Source organism: Salmo trutta, chromosome 40 (assembly GCF_901001165.1).
Source record: "Salmo trutta chromosome 40, fSalTru1.1, whole genome shotgun sequence".
Taxonomy (NCBI): domain Eukaryota; kingdom Metazoa; phylum Chordata; class Actinopteri; order Salmoniformes; family Salmonidae; genus Salmo; species Salmo trutta.
The window spans coordinates 3,990,820-4,011,325 of record NC_042996.1 but is presented as its reverse complement, the minus strand read 5'-3'; the positions used below and the strand labels follow the sequence as shown (position 1 = coordinate 4,011,325).

General features: G+C 43.7%; 1 protein-coding gene across 3 annotated transcripts in view; it reads right to left on the bottom strand.

Moving 5' to 3' along the window:
- col7a1l (collagen type VII alpha 1-like) overlaps positions 1-20,506 on the bottom strand; it is a 93,925-nt gene that overhangs the window by 30,236 nt on the left and 43,183 nt on the right. For all 3 annotated transcript variants that reach the window (XR_003873029.1, XR_003873028.1, XM_029741958.1), the window contains exons 23-42: positions 15,007-15,130; positions 12,672-12,815; positions 11,981-12,168; positions 11,540-11,617; positions 9,510-9,527; positions 9,390-9,416; positions 9,113-9,181; positions 7,402-7,482; positions 6,522-6,548; positions 5,742-5,786; positions 5,397-5,474; positions 5,074-5,169; positions 4,704-4,730; positions 4,187-4,240; positions 3,726-3,797; positions 3,471-3,530; positions 3,320-3,355; positions 3,146-3,190; positions 2,402-2,437; positions 1,885-1,929 (exon numbers count right to left, since the gene is read on the bottom strand). Coding sequence is in view for 1 of the 3 variants with exons in the window: in XM_029741958.1 (XP_029597818.1) it covers positions 1,885-1,929; positions 2,402-2,437; positions 3,146-3,190; positions 3,320-3,355; positions 3,471-3,530; positions 3,726-3,797; positions 4,187-4,240; positions 4,704-4,730; positions 5,074-5,169; positions 5,397-5,474; positions 5,742-5,786; positions 6,522-6,548; positions 7,402-7,482; positions 9,113-9,181; positions 9,390-9,416; positions 9,510-9,527; positions 11,540-11,617; positions 11,981-12,168; positions 12,672-12,815; positions 15,007-15,130 (1,350 nt within the window). In the remaining 2 variants the exon portion in view is untranslated. The remainder of the gene's footprint in view (positions 1-1,884; positions 1,930-2,401; positions 2,438-3,145; positions 3,191-3,319; positions 3,356-3,470; positions 3,531-3,725; positions 3,798-4,186; positions 4,241-4,703; positions 4,731-5,073; positions 5,170-5,396; positions 5,475-5,741; positions 5,787-6,521; positions 6,549-7,401; positions 7,483-9,112; positions 9,182-9,389; positions 9,417-9,509; positions 9,528-11,539; positions 11,618-11,980; positions 12,169-12,671; positions 12,816-15,006; positions 15,131-20,506) is intronic.

Genomic DNA, 20,506 nt, shown 5'->3' with positions numbered 1-20,506 from the left:
TCTTTTTATGTCAATTGGTTCGGCACCATCCTCAGACAATTGCTTTCATTTTTGGTGTAATTTCTGGAAAAGGCTTAAAATAAATCTAGATCAAATGACATGATAGCTAAGAACACATAGTCCTACTCATAACATACGGGTCATAACAAGGTACATTTGACAACACTTTCTGAAAAATGAAAAACAAAAACATTATTATTTATTTGTTATGGATTACAGTGTTAATTGGCCAATTGATATAACAAATATTAATGTCAGTCAATATCAGCCATTGGAGCAAATGCTTGACTGAAATGATTCATACCTTTCCAAACATAAACAGTGCCTTCGAAATGTATTCAGATACCCTTGACTTTTCCCACATTTTGTTATGTTACAACCTTATTCTAAAATGGATTATATAAAAAAAAATCCTCAGCGATCTACACATAATACCCCATAATGACAAACCGAAGCCAGGTTTTTAGAATGTTTTGCAAATGTATAAAAAATATATATAAAAAAATACCTTATTTACATAGGTATTCAGAAATGAGACTCGAAATTGAGCTCAGGTGTATCCTGTTTGGATTGATCATCCTTGAGATGTATCTACAACTTGATTGGAGTCCACCTGTGGTACATTTTACTGATTGGACATGATTTGGAAAGGCACACACCTGTCTATATAAGGTCCCACAGTTGACAGTGCATGTCAGAGCAAAAACCAAGCCATGAGGTCGAAGGAATTGTCTGCAGAGCTCCAAGACAGGATTGTGTCGAGGCACAGATCTGGGGAAGGGTACCAAAAAATGTCTACAGCATTGAAGATCCCCAAGATCACAGTGGCCTCCATCATTCTTAAATGGAAGAAGTTTGGAACCACCAAGACTCTTCCTAGAGCTGGCCGCCCGGCCAAACTGAGCAATCAGGGGAGAAGGGCCTTGGTCAGGGAGGTGACCAAGAACCCGATGGTCACTCTGACAGAGCTCTAGAGTTCCTCTGTGGAGATGGGAGAACCTTCCAGAAGGACAACCATCACTGCAGCACTCCACGAATCAGGCCTTTATGGTAGAGTGGCCAGACAAAGACACTTGTCAGTTTTGTCAAAAGGCACCTAAAGACTCTCAGACCATGAGAATGTATAATGTATAATCGAACTCAGAAGGTCATAACTAGGATGATGATTTGAGATAATCCTCCCGTATTCATTATGCACGTTGCAATTAAATGAAGGTTGAATTAAAGCTCAGTGATGCAAGACCTTCTCAGATCGATCATTAGTTCTGACACACCCATAGCCGTGGGAGGTAGGGGCGCTGAGGGCTCTGCAGCACCCCCTGAAAAATCTGAATTAAAAAACATATTAATAATTCAAGTAGTGCACTGGGCCTTTACTAGTCGTCAATTAGCGGGCCGATGTAGCCATTGGCTGGACAGGTTGGAGGTGGGAGGAGGATGGCTGCCCACTTCAATCTAATCAGCTAGGTTAATTTCCCTAAGGTAGACACACTCCTTCACACAGATAATATGTGGAGGGAGAGGGCAGTGACGAGGGAAGGGGAAGTGGGTTCACCTGACTAGTTGCAAACTTTCTCAGTGAAAAGTTACAACACAAGCGATTTGAAGGATAAAGAGAGCAGATTTGTAACCAGAGGATTTGTTAAAGGATGGTAAGCCATAGAGGAAGACAGTCTGAAAAGCCCTACAGACTGTAAGTCAGGAGACTCGAGGTTGTCTTCAATAGGCACCAAATGGAAGAAAAACTGAAACGGAGAGGGACAACCCGGACTTGTCCAGTAAGAAACACTAATTTTTGTTTTCTGTTTCTGCATGCCCAAATGAACACAGCCCAGGTTTGGTAGTGTGGTAATGATTGATTCTGTAATGGCTGGTTATACTCACTGTTACTCCCTGTGTTCCCATAGGCCCCACCTCTCCTCGATCGCCCTGTAGGAGACAAAACCATAACATTACCACCACATTATCACCATGATCATTATCTGATGAGTTACTCACACACATGACTGTAGAGTAAAAACATACTATCGTAGCAGGAGATATGGTAACTGTTATGAGGTAGGGACTTGCACTTCATTGGCTTGTGCTCGGACTGGCGTACGCAAACAGATGCACACACACACACACACACACACACACACACACACACACACACACACACACCACACACACACACCACACACAAACCCCATACACCATACACCCAAAGCACTTTAATAATGGATCTGGGAGCTGATCACATTCTAAGCCATACACAGCCCAGCGATTGACCTGGAGCTGAAATAAATAGATTTTCTCATTTAATCAGCTGATGAAACACCACTCATTAATTATGCAGAGAATATTTCAATATGAGGCGGCGTAATGAGCGGTAGAGCAAATCAGTGTGGATTTAACTGACCTTATCCCCTTGGATGCCTTTCACTCCCTTCTTTCCCTAAAGGAGGAGAGAAACAGTGATGGGAAAAGTACTCAAACCTCATACTTGATTAAAAGTAAAGATACCATAATAATAGAATGACTCAAGTAAAAGTGAAAGTCACCCAGTAAAATACTACTTGAGTAAAAGTCTGATAGTGTTTGGTTTTAAATATACTTAAGTATCAAAAGTAAATGTAATTGTTAAAATATACTTAAGTATCAAAAGTAAAAATACAAATAATGGAACATTCCTTATATTAAGCAAACCAGACGGCACAATTTTCTTGTTTATTAATTTACGGATAGCCAAGGTCACATCATTTAAAAACAAAGCATTTGTGTTTAGTGAGTCTGCCAGACCAGAGGCAGTAGGGATGACAAGGGATGTTCTCTTGATAAGTGTGAGAATTGGACAATTTTCTGTCCTCCAAAGCATTCAAAATGTACCGAGTACTTTTGTGTGTCAGGGAAATGTATGGAGTAAAAAGTACATAATTTTCCTTAGGAATGTAGTGAAGTAAAAGTAAAAGTTGTCAAAAATATAAATACTAAAGTAAAGTACAAATACCCCAAAAAACGACTTAAGTAGTACTTTAAAGTGTTTTTATCTTAAGTACTTTACACCACTGGAAAGAAACCATCCAGACCGTATATAAAGTACATGATAATGGTCTCCACTTTTGTATGTGTATTCAATATAAACAAATAAAAAGTTGATGCATACCCGTGGTCCGACAACCCCTTGTATCCCTTGAACACCAGCCTCTCCCTTAGAAAGGCAGAACAAAGATGATACTTCAATGGTGTGAATGACTAGGTCCATACTGCAGTCCAATGGGTTCGCAGAATTCCTATGTTGTTTGAGCTTCAAATCAAAGTGTTAACATAAATAAAGTACCTTTGGTCCCTCAGGTCCTGATAGGCCTATATTTCCCTGCAAGACAAAGGTAAACCAATGATTAGCTAATTCGTGACTAACAAACTACATAATTCAGGTGAAGCAATACACACACTTCATGTTGATGAGTCCATGTATGAACTGTTTGTACCTTCTCCCCTGGCTCTCCACGAGGGCCCTGAACACCGGGAACCCCGATCCCCTCCTCTCCCTGGGAAGAACAGCACAAATCACCAATCAGAATCCTATCATATCCGTAATTAGATCAACATGCAGTATGATACCCACGTAAACGGATAGTATTCAAATATGATATTCGCTGTGGCTTCATTCAAATATACAGAGGAAACCACAAGATAATGTCCCTTCAGGTATATTGTAACTTCTTGATGAAGGACACTCCTACCTTATATCCCTTTTGACCTGGGAAGCCTGGAACACCATCAATTCCAATGGGACCAGGTAACCCTGCCTGGCCCTGGTTTGAGACAGACAACAAGGAAATGAAGAAAGATGGAACAACACATTAACTAAAAGTCAATACTTAGAAATAGCAATGTGGTATTATAGTTTAACACAAACTGAGCACAATAAATAATCATAATTTGGTGGGTGCTTATATTTGTCCTATTTCAGAAAGTGTTTTTTTGCTCTCCCTGAGACACCATCGGAGAGTTGTTTCACGGCCAGTGTCTGAAATGATCAATGGCGACCCTGGAGCAATTAGGGTTAAGTGCCTTGCTCAAGATCACAATGACAGATTTTTCACCTTGCCGGTTTTGGAATTCAAACTTGCAACCTTTCAGTTACTGGCCCAACACTCTAATCGCTAGGCTGCTCGCTGCATAACAGAAACTAAACACTTACATCTTTACCATGATCTCCTTTGTCTCCTTTGGCCCCTGCTTTCCCACGCAAACCCTTTCAAAACATCACAAAACACTAATGTTATTTAATTAATAACATACTAGCAAGGAAAAGAGGTTAAATTAGGGGTTATGAAGTATTGGGCGATATTAAACATAGATGTAACATGAATGACTTGTATTCATTTCTTTTGTATTTATCCAGGTGAGTCCTGTCGAGACAGGAAGCTCTTTTTCAAAGTAGCCCTGGCAAACGAAATACATGACCCAATACTAGTTTTGAAAAATCAACACCCATTTCTAGAATCATCAGCAAAGCCCAAAATGTGTGTTTAAAATGCGATCGATAAAACTAATTCATAATCCTGGCAGCGTTGTTTTATTCATATCAACACCGTGCCAGTTTTTCATTCCAATTTAGGTGAATTCCATTGACTTAGCAAGCGCCATCTTCCCTTGACCCAAAGCAGTAACTATATTGTTGAAGAAAAGAAAGGAGAAAGGAACCACCCACTCACTTTAGCACCTGCCTCCCCATGTCCCCCCTGCAAGGGAAGAATAGAACATAAACACATCAAATCAATCAATGTTGTGAAGCCCATATCATTTAAGATTGTTAAGTGACCGGCCACAGAAGGTCAATGTGAAAGACATTTTATCCTATGAACTGGTTATAACGGAGTCCCTCAGGGATGTATTTTATCCCCAATATTATTTCCATTGTGTGCTGACAACATGATACTTGTAGCATGTATTTTTGAATGACACATCAACACACATGACATACAGTAAACTCCAAATGGGGTCACAGTCCTGTTGAAGGATTATTATTATGCGATAAAATAATAATAGTATGTAAGATTTACCCGCACTATCTATCTGTCTTACCTTAACAGATATCCCTGAGGACCCAGGTGAACCTGACTGTCCAGGCAGGCCTGAGGGTCCAGAGACCCCTGGTACACCCGGAGCCCCTTGGGGTCCCTTTTAGCAGAGCAGGATAGGACATTAAACAACAGTCATGTAATTTGTATTTCTTATTCAGAGGAAGCATGTAGTATCAATTGTTTATGATGTTGAACGAACAAAACAAGTTATTTCAGGTAATACAATTTCCAAACCCTTTATGAAACATGTATAACCCTTTATAAGGCCTTTATTAACCCTTTATAAAACAAAGTTGTTTTAGGGTCTGTGTTGTGAACACTCACTGATGATCCAGGCTCTCCCTTTCGTCCAGGAGCATAATGGCCATCTCCTATGCCCCCTATGACATACCCAGGCTCCCCCTGGCAGAGAGAGGTCAAAGGTCACATAATATCACCTTGGGGTGAACTCATGGTATGATTATCTAAAATTTGAAGATAAAAAGAGAGCGACAAAGGGTTTGGCATGAAGGCAGAAAGGTAACACTATAGGTAGAGTTCAAACTTAACGCTTTAATCACTTGACCCTATTGGTTAGCATTACATTTTATATTGCACAGATAATCCTAACATTTCTTATAACATCTACTTGCTTCTAGACTCATGTTGTTGTTGTGCGGTTGGACTTACCCTCTCTCCTCTCTGGCCTTTTGGACCAGTGATACCAGGAGGCCCCTGTGATTACAGAAAATAACATTAAAATCGGAACATGACAGAATTCACAATGACACACTAGATAACCTGACAGGAAATCATAAAAGGATGACTGTAATGATATGATTAGGCCGCCACCTGAAGCCACGGGAAATAAAGTTTTGAATAAAGATGGCTGAATGAACACACACTTGTTCATTGCTCACCAAAGCTAGCTAGTTTAATATTGCATGGTGTCAGAAATAAACTATAGTTTCACCGTTATGGAACCAATTCAACCCCCACAAACTTTGAGCCTTGAGGGAAACATCTCAGAAAACTGGAGACGACAGATTCAACAGTTTAAGCTATAGCTTTAAACTAGCAAGAAGGAAATAAAACTGAGAAACTTAATTTCATGTGCCCACAGGTGTCAACATAATCATAGTATTATGGCAAACTGTCACTCAAAGTGCATGGCATCTATGATTAGTAACAACATTTTTTTTATTATGAAGGATTAAAAGTGGAAAGAGTTGTAGAGAACAAGTTGAAAACAGAGACACAGGCATTAATGGTCTTATGAGTCATTCTGAAGTACAAGACCTAGGGTCTGCATCCTAAAAAGCACCCTATTCCCTATATACCTATATACTGTAGTGCACCCCCTATAGGTCCTGGTCAAAAGTAGTGCACCAACTTGGGAATAGAGTTTGCGCTTATGGGTACACTACTAGACACTAATAAACATTGCCTCCATAAGCACATTGAACATACCAGATCACCTGGAACACCTTCTAAACCCTGAAAGAGAGAGAGAAAGAGAGAACTGCCATTAGAAACATCTCATTTACATAAGTGGCATAAGTTCAAATGTAGTTAATAAGCTTGCCCAGTGAGCAAAACAGTTATGCGCAATGGAAAGCTTAAGCTTAATTCCTAGAATAACTTTAATTTGTGGTGTCAGGCACACAGAAGCACCTTAAAAAAATATAAATCACACACACATACAGTAACGGTGCATAACAGTCCAATACATCGTTAAAACAGGACCATTTTTACATCAGCCCTATACACTGACTGTACAAAACATTAAGAACACCTGCTCTTTCCATGACATAGACTAACCAAGTGATTCCAGGTTAAATCTATGATCCCTTATTGATGTCACTTGTTAAATCCACTTCAAATCAGTGTAGATTAAGGGGAGGAGACAGGTTAAAGAACAATTTTTAAACCTTGAGACAATTGAGACATGGATTGTGTTTGTGTGCAATTCAGAGGGTGAATGGGCAAGACAAAAGATTTAAGTGCCTTTGAACGGGGTGTTGTAGTAAGTGCCAGGCGCACTGGTTTGAATATGCCAAGAACTGCAACGCTGCTGGGTTTTTCATGCTCAACAGTTTCCCGTGTGTATCCAGAATGGTCCACCACACAAAAGGACATCCAGTCAGCTTGAGACAACTGTGAGAAGCATTGGAGTCAGCATGGGCCAGCATCCCTGTGGAATGCTTTCGACACCTTGTCGAGTCCATTCCCTGACAAATTGAGGCTGTTCTGAGGGCAAAAGGGGGTGCAACTCAATATTAGGAAGGTGTTCCTAATGTTTTGTACACTCAGAGTACAATAAGACTGTTTCTTTCTTTGTTAGATTTACCCGTTGTCCGGCTGAACCTGGGGGTCCGGTTCGTCCTGGTCGTCCTGGCAACCCAGGGACACCATCTGTTCCAGGAAGTCCCTGTTAAATGAAAGAAATACAGTCCGTGCCAAAAAAATACACTAGACAGATTTGTTTTCCGTTTTTCTTTTCTGTTTGGCTTCTTCATCTGTTTTGATACTGCTATCATTGTTCTACTACACACCTTCACGTCATATGTCACTGAGAAAAACGATACAAATATTGATCACACAAAAACACATTACACAACCAAGAAAGATTGAAAAAGGAGTCCTGACCCAAATATAACATTTGATCTCTGTTTCTACGTGAAGTCCAGTATCTATGAACACTGAGGACACACTGAGATCAATAGGATCATTGTATTGTTGTTGATTTGCTACGCCTGGCGCTAAGCTGAGTGGAGGTGGAAGGTGTGCTGTCCTGGGTCGGTTTCCCAAAAGCAATGGAATTTAGGCTTCCCATGTTTTAACGATGCATCTTCACTACAAAGGCCAAAGGTTTAACATGCGTTTCCCAAAACACCACGCAGAAAAAACACTCGCTAAGTGCATCGTTAGAGCATGTGTCGATACTGATAGGATGGGAAGAAAGGCAGCACTGCTCTCGGATCAGCTTTCTCCATTAAAATCTTACCTTAACATTAGAATTATTCCATAATACTGACAATGGATCCTAGAGCTATATTATCACCTAATGGCTGCTAATATTGAGGCAGCTTATTCTAATGCTTACCCTATAGTAATTACACTCAATTACAGATTCATTTGGCACATCACTGCACACATGTTCTTACACATCATGAAATATATATAAATTACAGACAATGTAGCTTACAAATATAACTCCATTAACTGAACATGACATGTAGTTAAACATCATTTAAATATTTAGGCCTACATTATGTAGCCTGTAATGCAGTCATCTCGCGTTGAATTTTAAACATCTTTTTATCCTTCCCTTCCCACTGGGCACAGACGTCTGTTCAACATCTATTCCATGTTGGTTTAACGTCATTTCATTGAAATGATGTGAAAACAACGTTGATTCAACCAGTGTGTGCCCAGTGGGTTGTTCAATTACAGACATTAGCATCTTTCTATTTCTAGTCAATTTCGTTCCAAAGTTAACGCCAATCACAGAGAGAAATATAAACAGCTTGACTGTGTTTAGCAGAGATCTTCTGTGTATAAAATGGCTTATTATAAGTGAGCTTGTTTATCTATAATGGCAGGATTAAATTGGAGTTGATGCTTTAAGTCAATGTTTTCTACTGGTTATGCTCTTTTCAGTGTACCGGCACAATTATAGGACCAAACAAATATTTAGTGAAACTTGGAAGACAGATTGTTGAATGCCTAACTGTCAGATGCTACAGAAGAATATAGAGCAGCGATTCTGTCAACTGTCATCATCAAATCTGACACACTGCCACTTTGATGATACGGTGCCTTTCATGTTTCATAACATCAGCTATGGGGTTATATTTATACAGAAATCAAAAAGAAACAAACAATCAAACACACAAGAACGCACACACACGGCTGGGAGCAGCACAGGACCAGCCGCAAGGCAGTGATCTTCAAGCAGTTGGGGTTAAGTGCCTTGCTCAAGGGCACAGCACTCTACTGTATCAGTGTGTATAGATGATAGCCTACATAGACAATGTGTGATGAGAGTTACCACTTACTCTCTCTCCTTTCTCTCCTTTGGACTTGAGGCCAATTGACTCAAACATCGCAGTGTTTTGCTGGAGTCTCTGTAATCAAACAAATGTCATGGAATTATGGCAGATGAATGAATAAATGAATAAATAAATGACAATGAATGAATGACAATGAATGGATGGATGGCTGGATAAATAGATGAATGACAATGAATGAATGAATGAATGAATGGCTGGATGAATGGATGGATAAATTAAAGACTTAATGAATGAATGAATTAAATTGTGGTGTAGAACATACCAGTCCACCATTACCAGAGCCATCTCCCTGTGAATGACATACAGAGAAAAGAGAACAAGGTAAACATAAATATCTCATTTAATCACCAAGTTAGAAGTAACTAAATATAACTGTACTCACCTTTTCACCTTTCTGCCCCTTTGAAAGTGAATCAGAAAGGAGAAAGAGATTAATCTATTATTCAAATAAAGGTCAGTCCATGTTTCCAAATGACAGTGGGTCAAAGGTCAGCTAAAGAAGGAGCCCAGTGGGCAATGCCGTCATTACAAGAACTGGTCGGAATGACGTCATTGTCAGAACTGGTCTGAATGACGTCATTGCAAGAACTGGTCGGAATGACGTCACTGCCAGAACTGGTCGGAATGACGTCATTGCCAGAACTGGTCGGAATGACGTCACTGCCAGAACTGGTCGGAATGATGTCACTGCCAGAACTGGTCGGAATGACGTCACTGCCAGAACTGGTCGGAATGACGTCACTGCCAGAACTGGTCGGAAAGACGGCACTGCCAGAACTGGTCGGAAAGACGGCACTGCCAGAACTGGTCGGAATGACGACACTGCCAGAACTGGTCAGAATGACGTCACTGCCAGAACTGGTCGGAAAGACGGCACTGCCAGAACTGTTCGGAATGACGTCATTGCCAGAACTGGTCAGAATGACGTCATTGCCAGAACTGGTCGGAATCACGTCACTGCCAGAACTGGTTGGAAAGACGGCACTGCCAGAACTGGTCGGAATGACGTCATTGCCAGAACTGGTCGGAATGACGTCATTGTCAGAACTGGTCGGAATCACGTCACTGCCAGAACTGGTCGGAATGACGGTATTAGCAGAACTGGTCGGAATGACGTCATTAGCAGAACTGATAGGAATGACGTCATTAGCAGAACTGCTAGGAATGACGTCATTAGCAGAACTGCTAGGAATGAAGTCACTGCCAGAACTGGTCGGAATGACGTCATTACAAGAACTGGTCGGAATGACATCACTGCCAGAACCGGTCAGAATGACGTCACTGCCAGAACTGGTCAGAATGACGTCATTGCCAGAACTGGTCGGAATGACGTCACTGCCAGAACTGGTCGGAATGACGGCACTGCCAGAACTGGTCGGAATGACGTCACTGCCAGAACTGTTCGGAATGACGTCATTACAAGAACTGGTCGGAATGACGGCACTGCCAGAACTGGTCGGAATGACGTCATTACAAGAACTGGTCGGAATGACGTCACTGCCAGAACTGGTCGGAATGACGGCACTGCCAGAACTGTTCGGAATGACGTCACTGCCAGAACTGGTCGGAATGACATCACTGCCAGAACTGGTCGGAATGACGTCACTGCCAGAACTGGTCGGAAAGACGGCACTGCCAGAACTGGTCGGAATGACGTCATTGCCAGAACTGGTCGGAATGACGTCATTGTCAGAACTGGTCGGAATCACGTCACTGCCAGAACTGGTCGGAATGACGTCACTGCCAGAACTGGTCGGAAAGACGGCACTGCCAGAACTGGTCGGAATGACGTCATTGCCAGAACTGGTCGGAATGACGTCACTGCCAGAACTGGTCGGAATGACGTCACTGCCAGAACTGGTCGGAATGACGTCACTGCCAGAACTGGTCGGAATGACGTCATTAGCAGAACTGCTAGGAATGACGTCATTAGCAGAACTGCTAGGAATGAAGTCACTGCCAGAACTGGTCGGAATGAGGTCATTACAAGAACTGGTCGGAATGACGTCATTGCCAGAACTGGTCGGAATGACGGCACTGCCAGAATTGGTCGGAATGACGGCACTGCCAGAACTGGTCGGAATGACGGTATTAGCAGAACTGGTCGGAATGACGTCATTAGCAGAACTGCTAGGAATGACGTCATTAGCAGAACTGCTAGGAATGACGTCATTAGCAGAACTGCTAGGAATGAAGTCACTGCCAGAACTGGTTGGAATGACGACATAGGCAGAACTGGTTGCTGGGAGGGAACAAACCATATACGTAGAATATATTCGATTTCTATTGGACAAAATGGGATACGTAATGCTGACACAAATAATGAAAAAGGCAATGATGATGATGGTGATGATGATAATAGTAATGTTGATGATAACAATAATGATGATGATGACTAAGAGAAGGACGTACCTTGCACTGTAAGGGGCAGGGGCCCTGGGGTTTGGTCAGCTCATCAGGGTCATCAGTTGGAGTGTCCAGCTGGGCAGACTAATAAAAGAGGTCAAACACATTGATGTTGACCTTATTATATGACCTTGAATCAGAGGCTATAGGTCATTATTAATTAAATCATAATTTCTACCTCGAGAACATTCTAATTCCAGCTGGAGGGCGAGAGCAGCCCACTCCGACACACAGCTGAGTTTCACATCTCTGTCATAATTGGCTGCTTGTCAACATTCCACACTTCATCCTTAACTAACTATGATCCCAGCTAAGGAGACATATCGAGCAGACATTATCAGCAAGCTACAATGTTTTAAAACAAGCACGTTGTTCCAAAAAGTCCTGATGTAGTACCTTTCATTTCAAATGATATATTAGTTTCATTCAGACGTGTGTATTCTGTACCTCGTCGTGTTGTCTGAACTCGGAGAGCAGCGCCTCGCTGCAGATGTTGCTGATGAACTCTCTCTCTATGGAAGAGAAGTCATCAAAGTCCCTGGCGTAGAAGATGTTCTGGTAGCTGGCTGGATGCGCTATCTTCTTCAGCTCGTCCATGTCTGCATTGGCCACCCCGATGGCCAGCACACTCACACCTGAGAGTGGAGTCAATATCGGAGAAGAACGTGAAAATACATGATATAATGTTATACAAAGCAATATTCAACAATATGCAAAGTCAAAGGCTTCTGACAAGGACCAGCTACTGGATATCACTACATGTATCAAAGACAGGTGAGATATGCCTGTGTAGATTCATCTGTGTTAAAGAGATGTTTTCAGGAGCTTGCGTGTCAGTAGCAATGGCTCCAAATCAACAAGAACAAAATGGCTACAATCCTTTGACGTCCCAAGACATTGACCACGGTTTTGACTAGATGGTATACAGCTACGAACGGAAGTTACTTTTTGTAGCAGGTTAGGAGAATTAACGTAGCAGGTTAGGATAATTAGGCTAAGGTTAGAAAAAGGGTTAGGGTTAGATAAAATGCACTCCTAGCCTGCTATGAAAAGTCACTTCTGTCCGTAGCTGTTTACCATCTAGCCACAACCTTTGACCCCCAGTATGTAGAGAATGACCACTGATATCTTAACTGACCATAAGCCTGTGCGATCCTGGAGGGTTGCTCCACATCGTCCACGGCCCGGCCGTCTGTCAGCAACACCAAGACATGGGACACCTCCTGCCTCATCCCCAGAGACTCCTGGAACAGCTCCTTCAGAACGTAGCTCATCCCCTTCCCTGTGGAACAACAATACACTGGCAATATCACTATCAATATGTGCACACACATCAGTGGAGGCTTCTCACAGGAGGAAAGAGAGGACCATCCCTACAGAATTTCATTTTTTTTAAAATAATGAAACATTTAAAAAGTTATAATTTTTAGATAAAACTATACTAAATATATTCACGTCACCAAATAATTTATTAAAACACACTGTTTTGCAATGAAGGTCTACAGTAGCCTCAACAGCACTCTGTAGGGTAGCACCATGGCAGAGGCAGAGGACAGCTAGCTTCTGTCCTCCTCTGGGTACATTGACTTCAATACAAAACCTAGGAGGTTCTTGGTTCTCACCCCCTTCCATAGACTTACACAGGAATTATGGTTGACTCAAAGAGAGAGACAACAGCTGAACAGTTTTTAACAAATCAATCCAAAATTAAGGAGAAGCGAGAGAGAGAGAGAGAGAGAGAGAGAGAGAGCTGGCTATATTTCATAATATATATTTTTCACTTTCACTTAGCTTGCATTGAATGCAACAAGGTAGTTAAGCCAACTCAAACACTCGGCTCAAACAGAGAGGAAGGGATGAGGAGGTAGCTGACTATCGCTATCCAACACTGGAACTCTTCCAAGTCAAGTTAAGCTTTTGGTTTTATAAATGTATTGCTACCGGGGCCCGCCAGTGCAACTCCTAAACTGCTTGCTGCTGACTGTACACTGTACGGTATGATTGTAGCATGTTTACTAACGCATTAGTTCTAGTAGCTTTGTTGACTATGATGTGACAATGATGTAGGCTGTATGACTTGGAAATGTTTTTTCACCTGGTCACAGACAGTCCACAAGTGAAGGGAAAAGGTAAGAGGAAGAGAGCGCGTAGATAGATGTGAGAAGGAATTATATATACAATGAGCAGTTTGTATGTGGCTGCTATGAAAGAGAACTGTGTTTGCGTGTGATCAGGGGTGTATTCATTGTGCAGATTCTGTTAAACATTTCTTAAACAAAAGCAAACGTAACAAAAAGGGGATAAACATAACTGAATTTGTCCAATAGAAACTCTATTTTGCAACTGTTGGACTAATGATTACACCGTAGATCAGCTAGATGCAGGCAAGAGTGTGCAAGGCGGTATTGACTGTGTCACTGTCTGTCTGTGTGTCAGTGTCTGTCACCTCAAATCTTTCTCTCGACCTGTGTGCACCTACGTTGTAAACTTTCATTCATAGGCTAGGTTGTAGCAACCTCATGATGGGTACAGGGAAAATTTGACTATCATGTAGTAGCTAAACCTATTGCTGTTACATTGAGCTGGGTGAATGGAATATGAATGACAGTCATCCATTATGCTGTAATAGAAATAAGGCCATGCTCATAAAAACAATAATCATCCTCCCTCATCTTTAAACGGCACCGACCTCCACTGACACACACACACACACACGCACACACGCACACACACTTGCTCGCAGGCACTTACGCAGGTACAATATAGAGAATCAATGTGTATTGAAAGTGAATAGGCATGGAAGGTCTGTCACAATTTCAAAATGCAAAAACAACTGGAGACAGCTTGTCATTTTTGGAGTCAGGCGTTTGACAAGACAGGGCTACGGTAGCTAGCAAAAGAAGGTAAAAATGGTTGCTATCCAGCTGTACACAACTTCAGCTGGCTAGCTAAACATCTTGGCTAACTGTGGGGCGGAACCAGCACCAGACTACCGCATTTGAGACCCCGGGGCACCAGCCTCCATAAAGCTATGAGAAAATGCTGGAGTTTTAAAGAAAATTCTACACTTTTTGCCATGGGTCAGAGAGAAATATGGCTGTTATATAGCTCATCTCATGCTATTGTTCACATATTGCCATGAGGCTGAGAGAACATTTAGCAGTTTAAAGCTAATTTCCTGCAATTCTACACATTTTGCTATCATATGCTATCTGGGGGGCACCCGACCTCCAGGGGTACATGCCCTGTGTGCCCGTTAAGTAATCCAGCCATGGGCGAAACAGTTCACTTACTAACAGTTAATTAGTTACACAAATACAAAGCTATCTCCAAAAGGCAAGGCAAGTTTACTTTTGGACGTTTGTGAGGTCTCCACTTTCAAAGCTTATAGACATCTAACATTTTTCTACGCAGACAGAATGTCAGTCTGTATGTGTGTGCGTGTATGTGTCCATGTGTGTGTGTGTGTGTACCTGTTTTGGTGTTGCCTCCTCCATAGCGTACTCCTCTCAGAGCCTTTAGTACAGAGTTCCTGTTCTTGTAATCATTCAGTTTGAACTCTATCCTTGGTTCATCACTGTAGTGCACCACTGCTATCTGAGGGGAGAGATGGGACAGTCAGTGGCAATAACCTACAGTACCAGTCAAAAGTTTGGACACACCTACCCATTCAAAGGTTTTTCTTATTTTTTTACTATTTTCTACATTGTAGAATAATAGTGAAGACATCAAAACTATGAAATAACACATATGGAATCATATAGTAACCAAAAAAGTGTTAAACAAATCAAAATATATTTTATATTTGAGATTTTTCAAAGCAGCCACCCTTTGCCTTGATGACAGCTTTGCACACTCTTGGCATTCTCTCAACCAGATTCATGAGGAATGCTTTTACAACAGTCTTGAAGGAGTTCCCACATATGCTGAGCACTTGTTAGCTGCTTTTCCTTCACTCTGCGGTCCAACTCATCCCAAACCATCTCAACTGGGTTGAGGTTAGGTGATTGTGGAGGCCAGGTCATCTGATGTAGCACTCCATCACTCTCCTTCTTGGGAAAATAACCCTTACACAGCCTGGAGGTGTGTTGGGTCATTGTCCCGTTGAAAAACAAATGATAGTCCCACTAAGTGCAAACCAGATGGGATGGTGTATGGCTGGAGAATGCTGTGGTAGCCATGCTGGTTAAGTGTGCCTTGAATTCTAAATAAACCACTGACAGTGTCAACAGCATAGCACCCCCACATCATCACACCTCCTTTTCCATGCTTCATGGTGGGAACCACACATTCGTTCACCTACTCTGTGTCTCACAAAGACATGGCGGTTGGAAACCAAAACCTCAATTTTGGACTCATCAGACCAAAGGACAGATTTCCACCGGTCTAATGTCCAATGCTTGTGTTTCTTGGCCCAAGAAAGTCTCTTCTTCTTATTGGTGTCCTTTAGTTGTGGTTTCTTTGCAGCAATTCGACCATGATGGCCTGATTCACGTAGTTTCCTCTGAACAGTTTATGTTGAGATGTGTCTGTTACTTGAACTCTGTGAAGCATTTATTTGGGCTGCAATCTGAGATCCAGTTAATTCTAATTAATTTATCCTTTGCAGCAAAGGTAACTCTTGGTATTCCATTCCTGTGGCGGTCCTCATGAGAGCCAGTTTCATCATAGTGCTTGATGGTTTTTGCGACTGCACTTGAAGAAACTTTCAAAGTTCTTGAAATTTTCCGGATTGACTGACATTCATGTCTTAAAGGAATGATGGACTGTCTGTAACAGCTGTCTTTAGAGAGAGTGGACCAAAATGCAGCGGAGTTAGTGTTCGTCATATATTTAATTACGGCAAGAACACTATACAATACAAAACAATAAACAGACAACCAAAACAGTCCTGTCACGTTTAACACAGTAACACGAACAGAAACAATTACCCACAAAACCCCAACGGAAAAACATGCACTTATGTGTGACTCCCAATCAACAGCAACGAACTTCAGCTGTGCCTGATTTGGGAGCCACACACGGCCTAAAACAAAGAAATACAAACACATAGAAACAGAACATAGAACGCCAACCCAATGTAACACTCTGGCCTAACCAAAATAAAGAACAAAAAACCCCTCTCTATGGCCAGGGCGTTACAGTACCCCCCCCCCCCCCAAGGTGCGGACTCCGGCTGCAAAACCTGACACTGAAGGGGAGGGTCTGGGTGGGCCCTCTTACGGTGGCGGCTCAGGTGCGGGACGTAGCCTCTGCCCCACCCTTGGCTTCGCCCTCTTAGTTGGCGCACCTGGCCGCGCCGAAGGTCTGGTGGGCGACCCTGGCTTCGCCCGGCTGGCGGGCGACCCTTGTTGCGCCCGGCTGGCGGACGACCCTTGTTGCGCCCGGCTGGCGGACGACCCTTGTTGCGCCCGGCTGGTGGGCGGCGCTTGCTGCGCCCGGCTGGCGGGCGGCGATGGCTGCGCCCGGCTGGCGGGCGGCGATGGCTACGCCCGGCTGGCGGGCGGCGATGGCTGCGCCCGGCTGGCGGACGACCCTGGCTGCGCCCGGCTGGCGTCCCTTGCTGATCCGGGCAGACGGGCCACTCTGGCTGATCCGGGCAGACGGGCCACTCTGGCAGCGCCGGAGGACAGGTGAGCGATTCTGGCTGCGCCGGAGGACAGGCGGGCCGCTCTGGCTGCGCCGGAGGACAGGCGGGTGATTCTGGCTGCGCCGGAGGACAGGCGGGCTACTCCGGCAGATCCGGCATGGCGGGCCACTCTGGCAGATCCGGCACGGCGGGCCACTCTGGCAGATCCGGCTCAGGATTCACCAGGCTGGGGAGACATGAAGGAGGCATGGCTCTGGGCGCAGGCCCTGGACTCACCAGGCTGGGGAGACCCGCTGGAGGCCTGGTCTGAGGAGGCGGCACAGGAGAGACCAGGGTGGAGGGATCCACCGGAGGACTGGTCCTTGGACGAGGCACGGGACGAACCAGGATAGGGAGACCCACTGGAGGACTGGTCCGAGGAGGAGGCACGGGCTTGCCCAGGATGGGGAGACCCACTGGAGGACTGGTCCGTGGAGGAGGCACGAGCTTGACCAGGATGGGAAGACATGCAGGAGGCCTGGTTCTGGGCGTAGGCACAGGACGTGCAGGGCTGGGAAGACATGCAGGAGGCCTGTTTCTGGGCGCAGGCACAGTCTTCACCAGACAACCAGCACGCACCTCAGGACGAGTATGGAGAGCTGCCTCAGGTGACATCATTTCCACGACACGCTCCGTAGGGCGAATGCCGTGCCTTATGCACCAAACTAGCAGCTCTCTCATCTCTCTCTCCTTTAATTTCCCCATTAACTCCCTCACAGTCTCTGCCTCGTACCCCTCGCTCACCTCCAATGTCAACCCGACTGGCTCTGGTTCCGACCTCGGCTCCGCCGACTGTCCCGTGTGCCCCCCCTAAAAAAATTATTGGGGCTGCCTCTCGTGCTCGTTGCGCTCTCTCTCCTCATAATATCGCCTCTCCGCTCTCGCCGCTTCAATCTCCCACTGCGGGAGGCGATACTCCCCATCCTGAGTCCATGGTCCCTCTCCGTCCAGTATCTGTTCCCACGTCCACGAGTCCATCAAGCTGTTCTCCTGTTGCTCCTTCCTCCTCCGCTGCTTGGTCCTGGTTTGGTGGGTAATTCTGTAACGGCTGTGTTTAGAGAGAGTGGACCAAAATGCAGCGGAGTTAGTGTTCGTCATATATTTAATTACGGCAAGAACACTATACAATACAAAACAATAAACAGACAACCAAAACAGTCCTGTCACGTTTAACACAGTAACACGAACAGAAACAATTACCCACAAAACCCCAACGGAAAAACATGCACTTATGTGTGACTCTCAATCAACAGCAACGAACTTCAGCTGTGCCTGATTGGGAGCCACACACGGCCCAAAACAAAGAAATACAAACACATAGAAACAGAACATAGAACGCCCACCCAATGTAAGACCCTGGCCTAACCAAAATAAAGAACAAAAACCCCTCTCTATGGCCAGGGCGTTACACTGTCATTTCTCTTTGCTTATTTGAGCTGTTCTTGCGATAATATGGACTTGGTCTTTTACCAAATAGGGCTGTCTTCTGTATACCAACCCTACCTTGTCACAACACAACTGATTGGCTCAAACACATTAAGAAGGAAAGAAATCCCAAAAATGTACTTTTAACAAGGCACACTTGTTAATTGAAATGCATTCCAGGTGACTACCTCATGAAGCTGGTTGAGAGAATGCCAAGAGCGTGCAAAGCTGTCATCAAGGCAAAGCGTTACTACTTTGAAGAATCTTAAATATGAAATATATTTTGTTTAACACTTTTATGGTTACTACATGATTCCATACATGTATGTGTTATTTCATAGTTTTGATATCTTCACTATTATTACATCATGTAGAAAATAGTAAAATAAAGAAAAACCCTTGAATGAGTAAGTGTGTCAAAACTTTTGACTGGTACTGTACATTCAATAACAAAGCAATCTTATCATAACATGTATCATTCCCCTTCATATTGCCTATATAGAAAATAAAGTTTGAATGAAATACAGCAAGCGGCAATAACAGAATGCTGTTTACACAGATACACCAGGGTACATACTTTGGGCAGACTGAAAAAGGAAGATGATTGCAAATGTCCTGTGCTTTTAGGTGTCAGCTTTTAGCATATTGAATCTAAACGTTGTCACACAGTTTGCAACAACAACTCAGACCTTAGACCCTAAAAGAACAAGCCAAGGTGAGGGTGGCCAGGACCTTAATCCCTAAAAGAACAAGCCATGGTGAGGGTGACCAGGACCTTAATCCCTAAAAGAACAAGCCATGGTGAGGGTGACCAGGACCTTAATCCCTAAAAGAACAAGCCATGGTGAGGGTGACCAGGACCTTAATCCCTAAGAAAACAAGCCATGGTGAGGGTGGCCAAGACATTTAGCCCTAAAAGCACAAGCCATGGTGAGGGTGGCCAGGACCTTAAGACCTAAAAGCACAAGCCATGGTGAGGGTGGCCAGGACCTTAAGACCTAAAAGAACAAGGCATGGTGAGGGTGACCAGGACCTTAATCCCTAAAAGAACAAGCCAAGGTGAGGGTGACCAGGACCTTATCCAGGTACACCTCAGGAACAGTCATCCAGGTACACTTCAGGAACAGTCATCCAGGTAGACTTCAGGTACAGTCAACCAGGTACAGTCGTAGAGGGAAAGTCAACAAGGTACACTTCAAGTACAGTCAACCAGGTACACTTCAGGAACAGTCAACCAGGTACACTTTAGGTACAGTCGACCAGGTACAGTCACCAGGTACACTTCAGGTACAGTCAACCAGATACACTTCAGGTACAGTCAACCAGGTACACTTCAGGAACAGTCAACCAGGTACACTTCAGGAACAGTCAACCAGGTACACTTCAGGAACAGTCATCCAGGTACACTTCAGAAACAGTCAACCAGGTACACTTCAGGTAGAGTCAACCAGGTACACTTTAGGAACAGTTAACCAGGTACACTTTAGGTACAGTCGACCAGGTACAGTCAACCAAGTACACTTCAGGAACAGTCAACCAGGTACACTTCAGGAACAGTCATCCAGGTACCATTCAGGTAAAGTCAACCAGGTACACTACAGGTACAGTCAACCAGGTACACTTCAGGTACAGTCAACCAGGTACACTTCAAGTACAGTCAACCAGATACACTTCAAGTACAGTCAACCAGGTACACTTTAGGTACAGTCGACCAGGTACAGTCAACCAGGTATACTTCAGGTACATTCAACCAGATACACTGCAGGAACAGTCAACCAGGTACACTTTAGGGACAGTCGACCAGGTACAGTCAACCAGGTACACTTCAGGTACAGTCAACCAGGTACACTTTAGGGACAGTCGACCAGGTACAGTCAGCCAGGTATACTTCAGGTACAGTCAACCAGATACACTGCAGG